Below are 23,354 nucleotides of genomic sequence, written 5' to 3' on the forward strand. Positions count from 1 at the left end.
GCAAAAGATCACTACCAAAATGAACCACATCATTCAGGTTAAGGCTTTTAGGTTTTACTTAGGAGTAGACATGAATGTGTGAGTCTGAGAGATGTATAAAGTCTTTCCAAGAACAGGATCCTGAAGTCATAAGGCACTGGAATTCAAATCGAAGTTAGACTTGGAGTCGGATTCTAGTCAAAATCACCCGACTCAAGTCCACACCTCTGAAATAGACTCTGTAAAGAGAGGCTATTTTTTTATTATTAACAGTTTTTTTTATGAAAGACAATTTTTAGGTCAAAGCATTGTCTGTTCCTTAATACATGTTTTATATGATACATAGATTACAAACTGTATGAAATCAGACCACATGAAAAAAACTAAATTCATATATTATTGACTGCATTGGTCCATATTGTTTTTACTATATAAACACTGTTCACCCATCAACACAGACTACATTTAAAAAGTCCCAAACATTTTATTTTCTTAGAGTCATTTCAACTTAATGTTTATAGTAAAATCATCAGCATTTCCTTCACCTTTGTATAATGCAGTCTTTTCAATATACAAGTAATAATAAGCATCATTAAAAGATCACAATGGCTTTGTTATGTTTGTGTTAAAGAATTTCCCATATCCTATTATATTAAAATACTTTATATAGAGTCTGCATTTAAACAGAGGTTTAATAATAAAAAGTGAGTTCCCATACAAGGCAATTATAGAATTTAATCACATTGGGAGTCTCATAAATTAAACAGTTAGGAAAAAAATAAACAGAACAGCAACATCATCAGAGGTGCTCTGAAAGTCCAGAGAGAAAAGATGAAGTTTCTGAAGGACAGATCGGACCAACGAAAATGACTTCCTGTCGGGTCCAAACGTTTAAGGCGGCTGTGACAACAAAGTCCAGCTGCCTTTAAACACTTTTAATGTTTTTGCCTTTAACAACAGAGTTTATGGACTCAACACACAATTATAGTGACAGAAATAATTAAAAAAAGCATGTCTGTCCTTCAGGTGTGTTGTTAGAGCTCAGGTGATCTTTACACACAACCCAATAACAGTCTTTGAGCGCAGGTATAAGAACCCTCCTCAAACCTAAGCAGACATACACACACCTACACACTTTTTGATTTTAGTAAAGACAACAGTGCTAGGTGAACAAACACACTGCACACTGTATCAGAACAATACCTCAGTTAGACAGCTTTGCTCTACAAGGATAAACACTGATTAATTCCATCATCATAGCCATCATCGTGGATTTCTTTTTCTTTTCTTCGTTCAGACGCTTTTATCTGGGTGAAAAGTGCCAAATAAGCTTCAGAAGTTACTTTTTTTGTCACTGTCCATCCGCTTCACGGGTTCAGCTCAGGTTTTCCTCAGTGAGGTGGTGAACCACAGCCAGACGCGGCGTGAGACATCCTTGAGTCCTCCTCCTACTGCTTCACTCATGCACACACACACAGCATATACATAAGCACACATACACAGATGCACGTCCTATTTTGACGTATCCACAGTCCCACCGAGGATTATTTGGAGATTTGCTGTTGGAGATGGAGCAGGAACTCGTAGTACGAGAGGGCCGACTCCGTTCGGTCCTCAATCATGTTCTGCATAAAGCTGGCCTTCAACTGGCTCTCGTCCCTGAGAATCATACCATAGAAGATGGATTCAAATGTTAAGTATCATCGATTGGTGCATTTTCATTTTACAGTGCTGACAACAGGTAACTCAAGACTTGTCTCAGTATTTATTTTACATTTCTACCTGGTAAATCCACAAGAATGGAACAGGGAGGTGACAGTCTACCAGTAGCTCTTACTTGGAATTATTTTCCTCCACGTGTAAATATCCACTTTGCTACTTGACTCTATACTCTACTAAAAAACCTTGTGACAGCTGCCCACCTGATGACATGCAGAGAGGGGAAGAATGGCCTCTGATCCTTCAGCCAGCCAATGAAGGCCCTGGTTCTCTGCGACTCGGCTGTATCCAGCTCTGGGAGCAAATACTGAGAGAGAGACAGAAACGTTTCAATATCACTGAGCAGGTTTCAATACATTTACGGTCTGAGGAACGCAGGATCATTTTCCTACCAGGTTATCAGGCACGGCAGCATAGCTGGGAACCCCCAGGACTTGTGTTAGGAAGTTGGGGTTGCAGTTTCTTCCAATCCACAGATACATCACCTTCAAATCAAAAAAAGGGTATTATGAGTGTCAAGAACTGAAACAGGCTTTAATCACTCGTGACTTAAGAGAAAGCTACATCGTGATGAACAGTCAGAACAAACCTTTAAAATTTAATCAAATTTTCTACTTTAGATTTACTTTTTGTCAACCCCAGAGGGTTTTAACACGGATGGAAACCCTAGGTTGGGTTTGTTTCTACGATTTAGCCTGGTTAAAAGCTGCTTCTGTTAGATTTGTGTTGATTCTACAACCCACCGTTCCAGCATCCATGAGGAAAGCTGCCTCCCTGCTGAGCTTCTCCACAGACAACTGTAGCACTCTAGGCTGAGGGATGGTTCGCTCATTGATGTTCAAAGCTCCCTGAGCAAAGAACAGTAGAGGTGATTAGTGAGCAACAGAGGTTGGGACATGTATCACTTCACACAAGCAGATGTTCCTCACCTCATCGGTCAGATCGTCGACACGGTACAGAGCAGGGTGGATCATCAGCATGGAGTACACCAGCGGTTGGTACTTCAGCTGACACATGGCAAACACTCGGTCATCCAGCCTGGTGCTGGTGCCTGTCCTGAACGCTCTCTGCATGACACAAACACACAGACCTGGATCAATAGAGGCTTAATACAGCGTGTTGCCTGCCTGATGCTCAAGGAGGATCACTGCACTGGTGCACTGCATGTTTGCGGTTTACTAGCATAAATATGGAAAAAGAAGAAAAGAAAGCAAACTCCAACCTGTTTGAGCAGAGCAAGGATGTACAGAGGGAATAGTCTGAGGCAGGCTGGGGCCAGCAACCCGGGCTGCTGGATGGTCAACACTGATTGTCTGTATGACATCAAGGAGTCAATGGCAGCATTGGTCATCGCATCTCTGGCGTCACTCAGACTGGCAGACACTGACCGGTCCACAGCTGCAGAGAGGAACACATTGCATTTCTATTTAAATCTTTATGCTCAGCTCTGTGTTGTCACATGACTTTGCATGTTCTATGCGTTTTCTTAGAAAGCATAAACATAAACAATCTCCTCTGTACGCTATTTTGATGAAAGCTAAATATGAGCATGTGTTCTCTAAATCAATGTGACATGAGCGCAGACAGATCTGACTGCTCAGTATCTGACAGTTGCTAGGCAACCACAGCTGCCACCACTCAAGCCCATCTGTCAGTGGTAATAACAGCGAAGAAGATGAAAACTCATGTAATGGTTTAATACAAAGTGAGTCAAAGGCGACTTGCAGCAATGAGAAGTCATTTCAGAGTGATTATACATACAAGTGCAAGTCTTTGTCTACGATCTGTCAGCCCCATTACCTACCCATACAGGCCAGAAGCCCAGCAATGGCTTGAACATCAGCTCCAGCAAAGATATCCGACATAGAATTAACCACTGGGAGGCACAAGGTGTGGACGCGAATCCTCCTTTCTCCTATAAAAATTAATTCATGATTTAGAATCTTTGCAAAATCAAAAACAACTTAGGCTCTGTTGGGATGCTTACCTTTGCTAGATGTGTAAAGCAGTGCGGCCTGAAAAGAGACAACCTGCATGTCATCCAGGTTTTCCTCAATGGACATCTGAACCGCAAAACCAGCATCTGGATTCACATTTGGGAGGGACAGCAGATCTGTGGAGCGCACAAAGAAGTTCCCGTGGAACGTGTGGATAGACAGACCTGTGGAGTCAAACAGAAACAAAATCAATCAAACTGGAGAATCTGGTGATTACCAGCTAGCGCTATGTGAATCAACAGCACATGCCCTAACGGACCTTTGGTGCAGCGTATTCTCATGACAGCTTCAAAGCCAATCTTCCTGGTTAAGTATCTCTTTAGATCCTTCTGGAAACGCTCCACCTGAGCGGGATTGTGCTGGTGGTGGTAGGAGGGGTAGTAGTAAACACTCCCTGCTGAGTATCTGGATATACAGCCTGGGAGGAAGAACAGTTAGAAGGTGATGTCTCATTTCTTCTTTTCCTAGATAAAAATGTGTGGTCCATATGGGATACACAGAGCGCTAAACAACTCTCAGTGTTACACTCACCAAGCGAAGCCAGGTCACAGTACCGAGCGCTGAGGAGGAACAGGTCGACAGCCACCTGCTGCCCAGAGCAGTCCAAAGCCAGCTTCTTGTAGAAGTCTGTTGCAGGCGATAAGTGCTGGATGTCCTAAGGAAAAACACACCAGGCAGGAGCGTGAGCTCAGCAACCATCATGTACAATATTCCAGTCCTGTAACTCTAAACCATACTGAATGATGCCTATGTCCTGGACAAATGAGTTCTGACCTTGGCAGAAGCCCGCTGGTTGGGGTCTTCTCTGGACTGGAGTGCCCCCACACCAAGGTTGGGTAGCTGAGTCTGGAACACAGACATGCGCCCCCCGGTGGGCGACAGCAGTTTGAAGGCTGCTTGCAGAGCTGGACCCAAAGCAGACTGAGTCTCCATGGTCTTCTCAAATAAAGTTGGCAGACTCTTCAGCAGATCCTGCACAAGCTGGCAAACAAATACAGAGCAGAGTCCTACATTTGTCTATTCTTGCTTTACTGTCTCAATTTTTGTCACAAAGCCTGAATTTAAAAAGTTAATTTTATATTTATATTCCATGCAAAGCTTTAATCAAGCTGATGTCTTACCTCCTTGCATTCATTAAGGTTTACTAGAAGGCTGTCTGGTGTTGGTAAAAAGATATCTGTGAAGCACAACAAGTAAGAATTTATATACAACACATCGTAAAATGACAATTCATTTATAATTAAATTATATCAAACATTAGTCCAACTGGTACAATTCATAATTTTCTTTTTGTTTAACAATCAAAAAAAAAGATTGATTTACATATATTTTCCATATTGATTTACATGAGGGTTTTAGGCAGAGGAAATAACAGACTGGCCCTTTGCCAACAGCTGCTGCTCACCTTCGATGTCAGACACAATGAGCATCTGCGGCTGCGAGAGTCCCTCCTGGAGGTTGTAGAAGTGGATGGTGCTGTCGAAGGTGATGAAGCCCACCTTTGTCCGCGAGTCTCCAGGAAGCCTAGGTCACAACAAGGCTGGTTTGAACTTGCAGTAATGTCACCATCGAAATACTTGAAATACATACAAAATGTGCCACTCTTTTCCTGACATCTATTATTATTATCTATTACACAGGAAACTTAAATGCTGTACGTACGCATTGATGTTGTCCAGCAGTGACTGGCAGAACACATTCAGGTAGCCTGTCTCCAATGCATTGTGGGATACATCCAGAACAAAGAGGTAAACAGCAGGCTGCGGTGGCCTCAACTGGACAAAATTAGGGCAAAAGCGTCACTCAACACAAGTCAACTATCAACACATCAGTATGAACAGAGACCAGCATGCAGGTTTCAGTATATTGTCACCCACCATGTATTCTGAAGGAGCAATGAATTCAATGGTAGCGTTCTGGACTTCTGGTCTTTTGTGTGGCTCTCCATAGGATCTGCTGACTGGGTTGTACATGAACTCTTCTGGAACTACACACATGCAAAAAACATTGAGTGAGGGGCTGGTGCTGCAACGCTTCATGTGTCATCACGTCTTCCCCCAAACGTTCTTACCATCATTGACCCGGTAGCACAGGTTGCATTTCCACCTCCTCTGGTCCAGGAACGAGACAAAGGGGTTGATGTAGGTTCTGCAGGACCGACATCTAACGATGGTGCTGGATGTAACCACGGGAAGTTGCTGCAAAACCGAGTCCTGTGTGAGAAAGGCCTTCAAGCTAACTAATTCCTGGCATGAAGCTCAGTGTAACTGGCATTTCAATAAAGATGTTGTTGGTGTCTAACTTGTGCAACATCTCTCCTGTTTGTCCTCAGTTAGCACAGAAACGATAAATTCAGTTAGACAGACACCCCCAGAGGTGTCTTCAGTCAGATTCTATTCAGAGAATTTGTAAGTCTCTGCCAAGGAAAAGATCACCTTCTACACTACCTCTTTGGGATGACTGAACTTCAACTTAAAAAGAAAATCAGGTTGGTTTATTTTAAAATTTTGAATGTGCTACGAGCTTCCTCATTACCCTTATACACATCCTCCATCTGGAGTCTCTCATGCATGCGCTACAACCAATAGGAAGCCTGTTTAAGCAAATAAAACCAAAATGCGGTTTTCCTGGAAACAGATTTCTATAGATCTAACAAGTTGAACCAGACTTAAAACAACATGCTCACATGGAGCTTAGAGGTTAGGTTGGCATGACTGTACTAAGTAACATTAAACTGAATTGAAGTCTTACCGAGAGGTCTTTGAAGGGGTGGAGCAGCAGACCCAGCGGCATCTTGGCCTTACTGAGCAGAGACTGGTTCTGAGGGATGCTGGTCAGAGTACAACGGAAAACTCTGGAGACAAACATGAACAGAAGTTTAGAGTAGTCTCTGGTGTTTCTTGTGCACCACCCGCTAGTTTAAGACAATGGACAAGCTTATTGAAGATGACCGTCTTACTCTGGGCTGCAGTTGATCTTTTGCAGGTCCTGGGGCAGGCAGGGTGTTGGGGCAGAGATGGGACCTGTTGGCAGCAGGTTCCTCTCCTGCAGCAGGTTGACCACTCTCAGCGCCTCTGGGGTGCTAGACTGGAGGCTCATGGCTGCCAGAGATGGACTGAGCTGGGCTGGCCCTGGACCTGCAGGTGGCTGAAAGGAGGGGAAACAATAACCATGCTAATTCATTTAGCATCAGAGGCCTTAGATAAATAGAAGATGCAGATGTTAGAATGACAAAAGACAGCAAGTTCTTTTGCACCTGCTGGTATCGCTGAGCTGCATGAGTGTAAGGCTGTGTGGCAGATTGAATGGCAGGGTGCGCTGTAGAAGTGGCATTCGGAGGAGCAGAGGTGTTCTGGTACCCAGGGGGGAGGGACGGGTAATGCCCCAAGTGGCGACCGGGTGGTCCGGGCTGGGGCGGCACAGCTGTAGATGAAAACACAAAAGCTTAGTTTGAATGAGAAATCAAACCTAAAGGGTTAATACAAGAGACGCGCGCTTTGGAGGAGATTAGCTGATGAAATATTGTGTCTCATTTAAAAACATTTGATCCTTCAAATTGTTTAAGGTCTGAAAACGCACACTACACCAGCATTCAGAACTGCTCAGTGAGGAGGCATTTGTTGCTTCAACAACAAATATAGATGATATTAAAAAGAAAGCAGCAGATGATAACCAAACCGTTTTATGGCCTTACCCATTGTGTTGTCAACATGATTATAGCTGTTTGATGCTGGTGGGCCGTTGCCAGCCACAGCTCCTGTTTGGGAGCAAACACAGATGTGATGTGACAGAAAACAAAAAAATAAAATGATCTCCAGAGTGAGGAATCAAAAGAACGGACACACATACGAACTACAGCACAACACCATTATGATGCTGAGGATGGAAACTGATGTATGGTATTTTATGGAAACATCTGTGTCTATAAGGTTGAGTCGGAGATCGGATGAGAAATAACATGAAACTCGATCATGAGAGGAAAACAAGTATGCAACCAAGGACGCAAAGGTCATAACACCAGTCGTACTGATGCTAGATCACTACACACATAAACTTACAAGCAAAGCATTTTGGCTGATACATCATTGTGTCTTATGTCTTGTTCTCTTGAGGTGATAAATAGCTTAGTATGAGCGGATTAAGCAGTGGCAACTATATAACAGTGATTGCATCCCTGGTTACAATGAACAATGGCATGAAGAGGAAAGGATGGCGTCCACAGCACAAAAACCACAACTAACAGTTACTGAGAGGTTCCGTCACACCTGGACATTCAATATCCCCTTCCTGAGAGTCCGGCTCAGTGGGGGACTGAACGCTGTTGAGAGCCGCCCCGCACTGAGCTGCCATTCAGAGTGGAGGGAGGCGCAAGAGATGGAGGTGGTCAGTTTGTAACAATCTGTAAACCTTACTCTACTTAAACCGCTGCTTAAAGAAAGCACCATTCCCTCTTTTACTTTAATTACTAGTCTAATAATCACATGTAAAAGTAAGTAAATAGGTCATAATCAAATTCAACAAATGGAAGACAAGAGCTGCACTTGTACAAAAAAAAAACAGCTTACCATCGGCCTTGGGGGGAGGGGGCGTGGCTCTGGCCACTGGGAGCCCTGTGGGAGGTGGTGTGGGTTTCATGGCTGGGGGGGCTCCTACATAGGGAGCTATGCCTGTTTGGTATGAGTGAGGAGCCATGGGATTCACTGGTGGAGGAGCAGAGCCTGCAGATATCAATCAACAACAGTGATTCAACAGATCGCTAAAGTCAGACTAAACCAACAAACCAGTTCATCGTACCTGCACCTACACCACGATTTCATGGACAAAGACCAGCTGCATGTCAACAGAAACCTAATCAATTTCCCAGCTGGCCACCACTGCTGCTGATATGATCTGATGGTCATTAAATTCAAACAGACTTCTTGGAGGTGACTAAAAGAGTGAAATACTGCTAATAAATATACTGTGGGAATCATGTGACCTCTCTTTATGCCAGAGTGCAACACTGAGGACACTTAAAAAGAAAAATCAAGGCTAATTTACAAAACACTTATTCAGTGGCCACAGATTATACAACCAGCCGCTATCATGGTCATATCACTGAACAAAGCCAGTTTACATAAAAGCAAGTGAGATTCTGAGTGGGCTTTTGTTCCTGGCACTCTGAGCTAAATGCTTCTGAAAAAGATAAGGCTTCACCTCTAACCAAGACAGAAAACTATCACTGCTATTTAAAAAAGGCTTTAAAAGGAAGCAGACTGTTGATTTGCATTCTAGTATCATTATTAGTAGAAAACGGTCGTTTCAACAACACAATTTGCATCTGAAACTGAAATCTGAGTTCATCCTAAAAAGCCACGTCATGGCTTCATAAGAATGACACTGGATACAATAAAAAGTTATTTGAACTTTGCACAAATTGAGAGTGAATGAGTGTGTGCGACTGGAAGGGAGCCAGGGGCAGGAGCCTGACAACATGAGCAATGTAGGAGCAGAGAGCAATGTCCAGCTCCAACATATCAGCAAGGTAGATATGAGTATCTGCAGGAGGTCAGTCACAGAAGACAAGGACAGCGAAAAGACTCAACTCATCACCGTGTGATGAGACGGTTGAATGTGTGTTGCTGTAGGTAAAATGCTAATCATACCTGGCTGGGCGTATGGATGCAGAGAAGAGGGGGGCATCCCTGGGACTGAAGGCTGGGCAGCACTACGCAGCTGCTGGCCAGGTGGTGCAGAAACGTAAGCTGCTGACGACGGTGGTGGCGGCACCGTCAAGCTTGAAGCTGGGTTCACGTGATTCGCCACAGGACCACGTGGAGGAGCAGTCATGGAAGTGGGTGGCCCCACTGGTGGCGGAGCTGTGTTGTACTGCCATGGTTGGGCCATAGGTGGTGGCGGCGGCTGCTGCGGCTGCGGCTGCTGCTGCTGCTGCTGCTGCTGCTGCTGCTGCTGCTGCTGCTGCTGCTGCGGGTTCGGGTAGTAACTATTTGAAGACACAGGAGGAGGTGGCGGTGTGCCCTGGGCAGGGGGCAGCCTCGGCCCAGGACTCGGGCTCGCAGACTGAGGAGGCGTATGGGATGGAGGAGTTCCCAATGGAGGCCTGGTCAGCAGCGACTGGCTGGGGGGAGCTGTATAGGAAGAGAGTGTTTGGCCAGTCTGGTAGGAACTGACTGGGGCTACAGGCTGATGTGCCCCAAAGGGGTAGAGTCCAGGGCCAGGGGGTGCAGGAACTTTGGCCTGCATTGGATTGTAAGTCTGTTGGTGAGTCATGCCATAGCCGACCCCTGGTAGCTGCTGCAGGGCAGGTGGATTCTGTGACGGACCTGGAGAACAGACAGAAAAATACAGGAATGCTCAACAATCTAGGTCGTAGTACCGTTAGATGCTATAAATGCAAAACTACCAAAACCTATTTAAGTTAGTCATCAATATCCCAGAGTGGCCTTTTCATACATTCATTCATCACTAATGCTGGCAAGTTTACCCATTAGCGTCACAGCGAGCATGCAGCTCGTTTTACACTACTCCCCATCAGAGCTGTCACTGTGTTGGATAAAAGTACAGGCTGCTGGATAAGCTCCTGTACCAGATGACAGAATCTGCCTATGGCTCGGAGCTTTCTTCATTATGGTCTTTTCACACTTGACTAGAGTCATTGTGGCTCTGTAAAGCAGACAAATAAAACCAGCCAAATAACAGATTCCATTCTTAAAGCGCCTTTCGTTAGTGAGTCAAGTCTCGATTAACTGAAGCCAATCGTTGCTGTTGTGTAATTTTAATGCAGCTTTTATGGTGTATGAAAGACAGATGGCACAGTAGTAGTGACGGCACAGTGTGAAAAGCACTTAGACATACCAAATAGCCAATGAACTGACAGCACAGGGTCTAATCTCTTTACCTGGATTTAATTCAGCATGATCTGCCCTCAGTGACAGTAAGTGGAGGCTCTGAGCCAAATCTGACCTTACATTACTCAACACAGTAGTAGTGAAACACCAAAGACACTTTTACACACAGTCCACCCGGACACTTGTGAGATCAGAAAATGATATACTTTCCTTCACAGAATATATATCAGGAAGATTGTCTTCAATAGTACACTCAAAAAATGACATCTACTAAGAAAAAAGTAGATCCTAGAGCAAAGTAAAAATAATGAAAATAGATTCATTGCCATCTACTTCATTCTGCACTACATATCTAGAAGCAGAGCTAACTCAGCAGAGTAAGAAGGGATTAGAAAACAACTTCTGTTAATGAGCAAGGATGAAGTGAAAGCAAATAGAGTAACATAAAGGAGAGATGGTGAGATGGTTGGAAGCTCAGAAAAAGTATGGACATAATGTTAAAAGACAGTTTTAAAGTTCAACCATCATCATCTAGTTGCTCTACTGAGTGTTTAGTCTGAGTCAACAAGCTCCTTCAGAATGTTTTTAAATGACATCATTTGAATTAAAAATTAGTTCTGACAGAGATACACTTTAATACAGAGGGGCTTAATACAATGCAGAAACCCATAGAAACTAATAAAATTGGTAATGTCACTCTATTCTATCTCTTCAATATCTGCAAAAATGACAATCAATCTGGAAACTCAAGCCAAATTTTAAGACAAAGACGGACCTGTTGGTTGTTTCTACAGTGAGAAAACACTAGTTTTCAGAATGTGCTCACATGCACCTCAGAGCCAAGTGAACTGTGAACATGTGAACTATGGCAGCAGCATCTGCACAGAGGTCCCTGGCGTATGGAGAAGAAAAGCTGCTGAAGTTTGCACACAACAATAACACTTTTGTCACCACTCACTGTCAGCTTAGATTGGTTAGCTGCAACTTCCATTAGTTACTGAACCTACACTACACCACTGATGCAGCCTGAAAAAGGCTGTGCTACAACCAATCTGGATCATTCCCAATGTGCCACATGTACAGTAAAACGCAGAAGCCAAACAAGGCAGAGCTGAGAGCCTGATTAAGACACATTGCACAAGAGCAAGGAAACTAATAAACCAGCGAATAAATGATCCTTTGGCAGTGAATGTACAAACAGATGTGAAAAGACAAGTCATAACTCGTCAAGATGTTTTTGTAAGTGAAAATTCTGCCTAACCCAGCAGGTTGTCATGAGCAAGTGCTACGCGGTGTAAACCGTTATGTTACTGTGAAAATGGCTCCAATAGTTTAAATGCTAAGGCGTCTGCTCAACCTGTTGGTTTGCCACTTCGACTAACCAGAGATAATTAACAAACACTGGCTAAAATTAGCTACCAAAACAGTGAATATTGCCCCTATTTCAGACATCAGTCAATAAGGAAACATGGGTCAAGATTACCCACGTTTATCCAGGCGTACTATACCTGACAGACAGCTCTTGCTGCATTACTTTAAGTTAGAGTTACTAAACACAGCAATTAGCTAGCAGTTAGCACATAGCCACAGATCACACGACCAATGCTAGTGTCATAGCCCTGATAGCTACTTTGGCTTAAATGGATTTTCTTAAAATGTTAACATTTCTCACCATTAGCATACACTTGACCCGACCCCGTTCCGTTCTGGGAGTTAAACCCCGCCGTTGACATCTTGAAATAGACACCAAGATCTAATTTAGAGGTGCTTGGCTGGCGAATAGCTAGCTGCGTCTTTAGCTAGCTCGCTAACTAGCTGGCAGTTGCGAAGTAACGTTAAAACCGGTGGCTGTGAAGATAGTGCGTACACACAAAACGGCGTCGACGGCGACGTCACTGACTTTCTTAGAAAGTTAACTGTCCGGCCTGTTGGCGATTACACAGTCATGGCTATTACCGAAACCCCGTCAGCGACCTACGGGCGAGTAACGACGGGCCTGGCCAGAGTAATCGTGTGAGACACTTCTCCTCTTTCGCCGGAAGTGGGGATCACCCAGAAGGATCAACGTAAAACCTGAGCATGCGCAGTGTGTACACGTGGCATTTCCTCCTGCGCTCTGAATTTTGCTACGTACTGGAAACAAGACAAGACACTTAATTTACCCGTTTACCAAACTTAAACTTCAAGTAAAATTCCAGACCTTAATGCATTTATCCACTTAAATCAAGAGAATGTACCAACTGGACTAAAGCCCACATGCTAGATATTTCAAATATAAAGCTGCAGATTTTGAACACAAAATGAATACAATCAAATGCAAAGCACTTCAACATATACACCAAAAGGACTGAAAAGTGGCTATAAAGACATACATGATAAACAAGTTGTTACCAATAAATGCGCCCTCAAAATAAAAAAAAACAAACGAGCTTAAATAGAAACAAGCTGAACAGAGAAATAAAGTGAAAACATGACCATAGACAGCACACACGTTCCAAACAGGCAGCAACACGGAGAGCAAACATTTAAAAACTCTCTTGTTTTGCTTCTATTGGGCTCATTTGTGTTGTTGTGATTTTATCTTGTTGTCTAATATCATTGTCGTTGGACGGGCCGTTCAGAGTATAATTAAATATAATAAAGCTCAATCCAACAAACATACAACAAAACAAATCTACAACTCTTACACAGAGGTCTCTGTAAAAAGAGCGGGCCATGTTTACTTGACTGTGTCCATTGAGCCACTTAAGTCCACGTGGAAATCCAAGGCGGGAGCGACGTTTTGTCACGAATTTAAAATGCTAAATTGTTGTGGGATTAAAACTAAGGGAGGGCAGTCGGTTGAATTGCTGTCCTGTCGGAGAGGTGAGAGTGCGGCATAAACAGGAAGCGGCTGGGCAGAGCTTCGCGGAGCTGGTGGACAGCCATTGCAGTGTCGTGGCTCAGTAACAAAACACGAAACGGGAGAGGAAGACCTGGCAGTTTTTTTTGCTTGCCTTCCTTTTTGACCGGGAGACCATTTTACATGAATATAAGCATTGACACACTCTGTACGTTGATCCACAGCTAAATAACGGGTAAGTAATTTATATATTCACTCATCTTTAACCAGAAAAGATATTTTGAGTGGACGTTGGCTCTTCGGCTAGCAAATTATCCCGGCTACTAGCTGTGCTCTGTTAGCATTGCTAGCACCAAGTTGACCAAGTGGCTTATTGTGAAAGCACATCTTCGTCATCAAACCTTTGTCTTTCTTCTCATATTAACACCATCGTGAAAAGAAGACATTTAAACTGGCACGAGTCGTTGTGTTGTCAGATAATCGGCTCGCGTCTGACTAAGTGCTAATCAGCTGCCGTAGCCAGGAACCTCTCGATGCAACGTCGCCTCTTGGAGAAGATGACACGTAGCTAGCTAGTGGCTTCCTGCGAGCTAGCCTATTAGCCGGCCTCACCCAGCATTTATTAAATTCGACTGTACGCACATGTGTTCGTGTATATGTCTTGCTGTTGTGCCAATATTTCGGAAACTTTCTAGCTAACTCGCTGGAGACAAATATTTAATGTAACGTTAGCTACTAAGGTACAGGTAAGTGTTAGCTAACTTTGCTGCTACGTTCAGTGTGTAATGGTTTGGCAGCCGTGTCAAACCGTCACTTTGTGGTGGCTGCATGTTGTTATTTAACTTGAATAAATACAACACGTAAGAATTGTTTCTGTAGGAAATACGATGCTATCTTTTAAACCACGATCACCCATTGTCAGTTGAAAATCGAAGCTTGCGCAGTTGCAAGTCTTCTCTGCAGGTCCAGTTTTTTAAGTCTGCATTAAAGCATTAGTCAGTGGACAAAGATCACCCTTCATCTCCATAGAAGCCTTTAGGATAACTCCAAAGCTGCTTCTTGTGTAACTTATGGGGAGTACATCACACCATCCTCTCTGTTTTTCTCTAAAGACAAGGGCAGACTGTCAGCGTGAATATTTGATTGATTACACTATTATTCAGTCAGGCCACCCTGTTGGAAATGTTCACTTGAAATAAGTGCTATTAAATCACCTGACAGATGTAATTAAGGTCCGAAGGCTCAGTGATTGTGAGTAATTTATTGTCAGCCTGCAATCATCAGTTGCTTAATTGATTTGTTGAGTTGCATAAATGAACAGGGATCCTTTCTTTAAAAAAAACTTGGCAAAATAACTGATTTTTTTCTTTGTCACATGATGGCATAATTCTCTGCTCTGTGAGTGTATCAGTCTTTGAACTGTTCTTGCCTGTAGTCCAAAAGCCCTGCATCAGGTTCATGCTGCTGCCTAAGGTAAAGTTCTTAAACTCAGGTTGTGTGTGTATTGACCCACAGTGGCCTGTGAGCACCGTTAGTTACGGTCTAGCTCTGTTTTATAGTCACTGCTGTATCACGCCACACGTGGGAGCAACAAACTGTAACACCAGTCAGCGGTGTCTTAGCAGCCGGTGGGGCGTGGGATCTTGTGGAACGAGAGCGTAGCAGCAGCTGACGTGTAGTTCAGCTGTATTTACGTGGTCTTGACCTTTGGCCGCCTTATACTTTACCCCCAGAGTTGTTTGCATGTTACGTAACAAGGGCTACAGGTCGACACCAGCTTACCTGATGCCTCTGGGAACGCTGCAGTGAAAGGGTCAGAAATGAGATTAAGCAGGGAATCTGTGTGAAATAGAGAAAAAATCAGTTAATTAGAACGACACCTTGGTTTAGCATTTAGGGGTTGTCTGCCCCTCTTTTATGGTCTTAACCTTTTAAATATATTTACCAAGGGGAAAATAAACTTGTGTGAACTACAATAACATTAAAGACCCTGAGCTTTTCTCGTGCATGTGCGACAAGCAGGTGCTTGTAGTCAGTCAGTCTGTCAGGAAGGTGTTGATATCACGCAGTAACAAAAGACCCCATCATTTTAATTTGAATCGGCATTTGAATGAAATACAGTCTGTCCAGATTATCACAATTCAAGACTTCATTTCATAGATCTTTGCACATGGTTTCTGGTAAACAAAGTCCTTCAGTTGAGGAGCTGTCAGATGGTGCATGGTCGCTGTCCGATGTTCTCTAATTCAATCTGCCAATATCTGTGTAATACTTACAGACACGCTGCATATTCATCGAGCTTCATATTGGTTATTGGTGCTGATTGGTGTTTTGTTACCTGTCTAATCCTTCTCACTGTCACTTTTGGGAGTCTTTAGGTAACTGACATGTTGGCTCTTATTGATGAATTATTATTGATGAAAAGCAGTAGTAAAAGCTCCAGACAAACATCTTGAATCTCACTTTTTGTTTGTATTTGTTCTTGTTTTACAGGATTTAACAGCTCCGGATATGTCATTCCTACTTGATTGGTTTTATAGCGGTTTCAACAGCGTACTACAGTTTTTAGGTAAGTACTGTGATCAAACTCAGGCCTAAGCATGGTTTCAGTCTTGATTCCTTCGCTCAGCATTACTCGAACAGTAGTAACTGGCCTCATATTTCACGTCCTCAATCGGAACAGTGTTTCTAAAGCGTGCATCACATAGATCTACATGGTTTTTAAAAGCCAGTAATTTGAGAGGACTCCATGTAAGTATTGTCTGATTGTCTTCAGTGAGGCCACAGAAGAAGCTTTGTTGAGGTAGAAGCTTTAGAGTTTCTCTACAAATCAGAAACCAATGGACATCAAACATTTATCAGCAAATCTGTGCTACATAATATCGAAAAACATTGCAGCCAAAATGTTTTAGTTTATCTAATAATCCCCACAAGGTCCGTTTCACACTAACTACTTCCTACTGTAGTACACGTGTGAAGAAAGACATGAATTGGCCACTTCGCCTCAAATACAGTACTAGTTTGAATGTGCATTTATAGTTTTTGGGTTGGAAGCTGTCTTATGTGGCTCATTCCCACTGCTGTGCTTTTGTTTCTGCAAAGTGTCTCAGCCATAAGCATCCTCTTAACGCCATATGTCATGAAATGTGCGTAGGGCAAATCATGCCTGAAGCATGATTTTACACCGCTGATTGGTCTATGAAGGCAGGGTCTATTTCAGATCTGCCTGGAAAGTCTTATGCGTACCAGCAGCTTTCCCCCAGTGTTCACTGCTCTAGTTTGTGCATCAGAGCTGCTCCTATGGGGCTGTCATTCCTGTTCTCCCTGTCAGACAGGCTGCATGGTGCTTTGTGAGTAATGATGACATCTAGTCGAGCTGACTGAATCACAATTTTTACAATTCCGCCGAGTATCTGTGCTGACTCAGAGGGTGGCAAATACAAAGACCTATAATCCCATCAGGAGAATCAACGAAGGACTGACTTTTGTTGTACTTCTTCTGTATTCAGGTCGTTGCGACACACCTCTGTGATAACTGACAGAGTGAAGTCCTTATGGTTGTGTGAATTGTTTGTGTGTTGAGGCTTGTGTGCTGACATGCGTCCTACTGTGTTTCAGGACTGTACAAGAAATCGGGCAAGTTAGTATTTCTTGGCCTGGACAATGCTGGTAAAACAACGCTACTGCACATGCTCAAAGATGACAGATTGGGACAGCATGTGCCAACTTTACATCCAAGTAAGTTGCTGCTATTCTCTCACGCACACACGCTCACTCAGCTGTGTGATAACAGCCAGGTTGGTTAATTACAGACATTTATATCTGCGACTTTCTCAATTGAACACTTTGATGTGTGAATGTGTGAATGTTGGGGTGTAACAGCTACAGGCCTGGTATGTTGCATTCAGGGGCAGTAGGTAGTGTAGGCCATCTGTGTTATGAGCTATACACAAAGTTGGTTACAGCAGCCAAAAGAAGTGTTTGTAACTCCTGAGCTGCCATTTGTTCAGGTTTGTTCATAATATTTATTTCTTTTTTCCAGCTTCAGAAGAGTTGACAATTGCTGGCATGACCTTCACCACTTTTGACCTTGGAGGCCATGCACAAGGTTTGTTTGTTCTGAATCCCTGTTTCTTTGGAGGTTGTTGGTCAGAAGTACAAGTAGAGAAATTACTGATAACACCTCATCGTTATGATCTAAAATAAATTGATAACGGAATAGAATATAAACATAACTAAACAAATTCTCTTTGAATTTGTTCACACAGCCCGCAGAGTGTGGAAAAACTACCTCCCTGCCATTAATGGCATCGTCTTCCTTGTGGATTGTGCTGATCACCTCAGATTGGCCGAATCAAAAGCAGAACTTGATGTAGGTACCTGGGGAAAAAGTTGAAATGTTACGTACTGACATTTGATGTATCCATGAAAATGCAGAAAACATGTAATTTGTTTTTTTATGCTTTGAAGGACATCTACAACATGGTTAAATGTAAGTTGTTTTTTTTCTGTTGTATCGTAAGGATACATGTAAAAGTTCATTCTATGTTTGTCACAGGCATTAATGACAGATGAGACTATCGGAAATGTGCCTATCCTGATCCTGGGCAACAAGATCGACAGACCAGAAGCCATCAGTGAAGAGAAACTGAGAGAATTGTTTGGATTGTACGGACAGACGACAGGAAAGGTGAGTGCTTTCTACCACAGCACCGTAATGCGTACGCTGAGTTAGCCTTCAGACCAGTCCTCACCCCCACAATTCACACCATGATGTCCTGTCCTGAGACCGTGGGGCAGACAAACTCCACACGTTACACAAAATAATTTGAAAGTAACTTTCCGCTCTGTTTAAAAATAGAATTTTAAGAAGTCAGTGGTGCAAGTTGCTTTCCTGCTTGTCTCTCAGGGCAACATTCCAATGAAGGAGCTGAACACAAGACCACTGGAGGTTTTCATGTGCAGCGTGCTGAAGAGGCAGGGCTACGGCGAGGGCTTCCGCTGGCTCTCCCAGTACATCGACTAAAGCAGCCAAGCCCCATAAAACAGACGACGACGACGACACCACCACCATCATCATCATCATCCAGGGGCGCTAATCCAACCGCTCGAGACGCCCACCATCATACTCAGCCCCATGTTTGGTTAATCAAGTCTGCCTCCACCTTCAGAGAAACCAGTACAACTTGATCCCAATAGACTTTTATTGGTCGAACGTTTGGTTCCGCACTTAATGCATTCATACATGTACACGCATGCACACATTTGTTTCCATGTCTCTCTTTGTTTTTCTAAGAGAGTAAACACAAATTTAAACTGATGAATCTTTTCTATATCGTCTCTGCCGCCCTCCTTTCCTGCCATCTGAGTGTGATGATGCATTTATAACTGTAAATCTGTACATGATTCCATGGGTATATAATAATCCCTCTACCCCCTCTTCAACTCACTTTGAGAGACAGAGCAGCATAGTTGTATACATTGCAGTTTTTTAACAGTAAAGACATCATTCGACATTGTATTTAATCTCCACACTTTAGTTTTCCTGTTTGTTTTTTTTTTCTATATGATTTCAGTGATTAAAAATGTGTGGCCACATATACAGCCCTCACAACAGTCACACGGCAGTTTCACCCACTTATAAAAATGGACGGTTATAGTGTGACAGGAATTTAATTAATTTTCCTCTTAAAAGTGAAAATACTTTTAAGACCTTCGATAACGTGGATCTAACAGCAGAGAACGGATCCAGGTCGGCTCTGGGCTCCCTTTGTGTCTTTGTCTACTACTAACCCAGCATGGGGTTAGTAGTAGAACCGATGCTGGCTTAGACCCCAGTGAGGTTTGATGAAAGTGTGTAGATAGAACAGCAGTCAGTTGATTCAACATAAAGCCATTTAAGTAAATGATAAGAACATGCAGTAAGACCAAGGGAGGAATCAACCGGTTGTGACATCTAGTCGTCAGTAACTGTAGCCCCTTCACCAAATGCAACGCTGAGTTTAGTGACCAAGCGTTGACGCAGAGGAACCGGGTAGATGACACCTCTGAGGAAGGGACCATGTCTGCATAAATGAAATGTACATGAACATCGTACATGGATATTCTTCTGTGAGTGGTATCCTTTGATCTATGTGCATTACCAGAAACTATATGCATGCCTTGTTCTTTTCATTTGTAATGACCATTATTCCAGAGAGTAAAAGAGGAGGGAAGATGCCAAAACCTGCGTGAGCCGATTGTCGTGTTTTTTTTGTTTTGTTTTTTTTACAGAAATGGAATTGTGAGTAATACACACATTTTCTGTCCCTGCCCCTTTTGTGTCTCTCGTTCCCTCATGACTACGTTATGAGCCGTTCCATCGAGGGTGGGACTTGCTGTTGTTTGCATCATACAAATGTAATAAATGTTTGCATTGAATAACAGGCTTTAACAATGATCGGCAATGCAGACTGAGTTTTTTGAAGTGCTCTGTATCGTAAGCGATATTATACAAATATGAAAACATTTAAAATTCCACAGAGCAACATCTGCTGCGGTGCCGTCAGCGAGATGTGCATCAAATATTAAACGTTCTAAAAATCCTTTAATAAAAATAATTAGCTCGATATAAAACCTGGACATAATGTAAAGCTACGCAACCTACTACATTCAGCCAGAGTTGTACTCACCCAGCACTGGATTTATTTTAAGTTAGTTAAACTAACAGATAATATGAAATGAAATGTTTAACCATCACACGTGGTTCTATGTTACCTGAGTTAAAGGAGCTTCTCTTCAGCTTCTCTTCAGTAAACACACTTGGTTGATGCCAACCAAGTGTGTTTACACTTGAATCAGTGAACATGTATTTATTGTACAGAGAACTTGACAATCAGGCCACTAGATGGTGCACATGGCATGAAAACCCAGCAGTCTGAGCCCAAAGCAGTTGTGTCACCACAAACATGGGCAATTCTGTCTGAGAAAATGCTATTTATTCAAATACAAACTTGGAGCAAACGGTGCAGAGATCTGTTTTAGTGTCTGAATCTGACTATAAATTTGAATGTATGTTTGTGATGTCATATTTTTAAGTGGGATCAAGGTCAGTGACGTTCGTCCCTGGGAGCTTTAAAGGCTGGTTCCTGTTTTTCTTGTGTGACCCTGAAATGCAGTCGTACCCACAGCAGACGCAGGAGCTGAGACTCCTCTCTACGCTGGCATCCCCGACCCCGCCTCGTGTTCACTTCCTGTTTAGCTGTGTGGCATTCCCTCTTTGTCCGGCTCGAGCGGAGAACAAGAGGGATCCTGAATGGGAGAAAAACTAGAAGGATGAAATGAATGCACAGGGGAAGGAGATCATAGGATAGAGCTTTTATTGTTTCAGACTTTCTACAGAAACACTTGAATCTGGTAAAGAGTTGTGAATTAGACCAGAGACAAAGCCAGGAATTTCTCCCTGACTTGACTTCCTTATCACTGAGAAAAGCAAAATACTCTGAGCATGTAGATCATCGTACTCACTCCTCCCCTGCACTAATTATGCTTTTTCTGGAGGAGCCCCATCACTGCCACTTAGCTGAAAAGAAAAGGATCTGGGTTTATCATCTAAATGAGCTTCTCTAAAAACAGCATCTCTCCTGCCAGGAAACAAGCACAACACTGCGTATGATGATAAACGTGGGGATCATTCATTTTCCCTGTGTGAAGATGTGGCCCGTTCTCCTCAACGCCAGGCCTTAAAACGTCCCAGTGGCTGAACGCGCGCCGCTGCCTCAGATCACAGCACCAGAGGGCAGCGTGGGCCGTTTACATCTGTTTGCATCTGATGCACAGCTCGGAAAAGAGCGCTGTCGCACACATACACTTAAAACAGGTGAAAGTGAATGAACGATAGCGGCTTCAAGCCTGTGACCGACTGACGCTATAAACAAGGTCCAAACCTGAACAAAGCAACACGCGGCGAGATGCTCCGGTACAAAAAACAACTGAAGATTCACTCCTAAAAGTTCAACAACCTCCAACACGTTGGCTGTTTTTCTGGATCAGCTGTGTTAAACTGCTCATGCAACTGGAGCTGGAATCATCTGGGAGGTTCGCATCAGGCGGTTTGTCTCATTCGCTTTTTCACAGCAATTTGAAACGTTGCGCTGCATCCTGGCAACAGGATTTCACCCGAATCCTTTACCCGGTTCAGGTGGACGGACGGGCGCTTTGAGTGTGAGCTGCAGTGAGCTCAACACATTGTCCTCACTCTCAAGGACCTGAGAGGTAATTTCCTATTGTTGTGCCTGGAGCGGTGAGATGCTGCCTGCAATACTCCACTGAATAGCCACAATCAGCGCCAAAGCCTCTCTTCAGAGCAGCACTAACTACATTTTCACATTTTCGCTCCAGACTAATCATAGTTTTTGCCTTTGAGGTTTAAACCATAGTTCTTTGAAGTGTTGGCCATGCAGTCAGTGAATGGCTGCTTATCACACATTTTAAGCATGAAGCCTTTGGGGAACGTCCACTTTCCAGGCTGCTAATGAACTTAGAGTGAACCCAGACGATGCCCGTCCTCTGACTGCGCTCAGTATTTATAAGGGACCTGTTCTGGAAGCGCTGGGTCACGGCGGAGCTGGAACCGGTAACAACAGAACAAAGTCTGCTTCATGTCCTCAGGTCCGGCGCCGCCTTCAGGCCCGTGTGTGAACCGGGCCCACTGTCTGTCGCCTTAAGAGGAACTAGGTTTATAATTCATCAGACACTCAAAGCCCAGCGGCCTCTCCACATCCCAGCCAGTCTCTGTACTCACATTCTAACTGATGTCAAGGTACTGACTGGAAGTGGATGTTGATTCCGAGGTTCTGCGATGCCGGCGTCAGGACCGGCCCATTTGCTGGTTGCAGATTGTAGCTGATAGGATTGTTGCTCCTGAGCGGAGCCGCCCACATCCTTCCTCGCTGCTTCGCTGGACGTCCTGCTCACGCTGACGGCGCCTCATCCGAACAGCTCTCTATTGATTCCTCCACGACAGAAGCCTCTGCAGCTCACAAGCTGTTTAACGCATTCTTCCACAACCTCTTGTCACATTCAGAGTAAACTGTTTCTGTTTGAGATTATTAGCATAATACGTAGAGGAGCTAATGACTCAGTGTTGCCAATCTGAGGTCATTAAAGTTGACTGCGTGTTGGTTTCATAGATAATAAAAATAAAAATAATGAACAGAGCCCTGTGAATTACCTGTCCCTTCACTTTTCTGCTGCACTGAGCTATAACAAGTCTTTAATGCTGTTGCTGGCGAATGAAATGGATTCCTGTTCCCTGAGGTTCACACAGCTCTGAAGCAGAATTCAAGGATGTGAAGTTGGATGAAATGGAAAATAAACCTGCTCTCATATGAAAACAAAAGGCATCTCAAGCTCTTCCTTAAGATCTGCAGTGGGGCTTCAGGTTAATATGATACGAGCCATTTAGAGAAAAATAACATTTAGATAGTGAAGGAAAACCCCCGGAGGAGAAACAATGGCAGCGTGAGCTTCACAGGGAAAAACAGGTACAGTGAGTCTCTGTGCTTCAGCTCTGTGCTTATGATGAATATGTGAGTTTGTGTTTGGTTCCAGGGTGTTTGTGTGACTCAGATAAACAGGAGTGGAGGTCGATCTGAATCCAAAAGATGGTTCTAGATTGAAAGCAAGATAGAAGAGAAATAGAAAACAGCTTTTGTAGGTTTTTAGATGACAATGACTAAACAGAGCTCCAGTAAATAAAGAGCAGATCTGGACGAGTGGACGTGTAGTCGATTAATCAGTTCCAAAACAAAGGCGTCGGCAGCGTCTCCTTCACAGGATTTCCAGGAACGACATCTGAATTCAGAAGCACCCAAAATGTAACAACTCCTCAGGACTTTGCACGTTTGGCTTCTGTGAGCGTGGCCTGAACTTCCCACAAAGAGGCTCTGGGTCTGAAGTGAAGGACTTTAACGTTGTTGATGTGATTTG

The 23,354-nt window shown here is 43.5% G+C and overlaps 2 protein-coding genes across 5 annotated transcripts; one reads left to right on the plus strand and one right to left on the minus strand.

Moving 5' to 3' along the window:
• Window positions 1-225: 225 nt before the first annotated feature.
• sec24a (SEC24 homolog A, COPII coat complex component) lies at window positions 226-13,369 on the minus strand. Of its 4 annotated transcripts, XM_029173432.3 has the most exons (25): window positions 12,216-12,599; window positions 9,341-10,018; window positions 8,261-8,413; window positions 7,961-8,038; window positions 7,390-7,452; window positions 6,952-7,118; window positions 6,655-6,842; window positions 6,447-6,549; window positions 5,767-5,908; window positions 5,573-5,682; window positions 5,358-5,470; window positions 5,101-5,219; window positions 4,817-4,872; window positions 4,470-4,676; window positions 4,227-4,350; window positions 3,955-4,113; window positions 3,686-3,859; window positions 3,503-3,613; window positions 2,921-3,096; window positions 2,628-2,765; window positions 2,442-2,546; window positions 2,091-2,183; window positions 1,902-2,005; window positions 1,518-1,638; window positions 226-1,433 (listed from the first exon to the last, which is right to left on the minus strand). In XM_029173432.3, the coding sequence occupies exons 1-24, from the start codon at window positions 12,274-12,276 to the stop codon at window positions 1,524-1,526; spliced, it is 3,537 nt and encodes a 1,178-aa protein (XP_029029265.1). In that variant the 5' UTR covers window positions 12,277-12,599; the 3' UTR covers window positions 226-1,433; window positions 1,518-1,523. The 4 variants fall into 4 exon arrangements, with proteins under 4 accessions (XP_029029265.1, XP_029029271.1, XP_029029268.1 ...); XM_029173438.3 differs by lacking the exon at window positions 12,216-12,599 and adding an exon at window positions 13,231-13,369 and having other exon boundaries at window positions 226-1,638; XM_029173435.3 differs by having other exon boundaries at window positions 226-1,638; window positions 5,767-5,893; window positions 12,216-12,598.
• A 110-nt stretch (window positions 13,370-13,479) lies between these two features.
• sar1b (secretion associated, Ras related GTPase 1B) lies at window positions 13,480-19,824 on the plus strand. The gene is made up of 7 exons (XM_029173441.2): window positions 13,480-13,620; window positions 15,879-15,954; window positions 17,004-17,123; window positions 17,428-17,493; window positions 17,654-17,757; window positions 17,944-18,075; window positions 18,295-19,824. The coding sequence occupies exons 2-7, from the start codon at window positions 15,897-15,899 to the stop codon at window positions 18,409-18,411; spliced, it is 597 nt and encodes a 198-aa protein (XP_029029274.1). The 5' UTR covers window positions 13,480-13,620; window positions 15,879-15,896; the 3' UTR covers window positions 18,412-19,824.
• The last annotated feature ends 3,530 nt before the right edge of the window (window positions 19,825-23,354 follow it).

This window comes from Betta splendens, chromosome 14 (genome assembly GCF_900634795.4).
Source record: "Betta splendens chromosome 14, fBetSpl5.4, whole genome shotgun sequence".
NCBI classification, from domain to species: domain Eukaryota; kingdom Metazoa; phylum Chordata; class Actinopteri; order Anabantiformes; family Osphronemidae; genus Betta; species Betta splendens.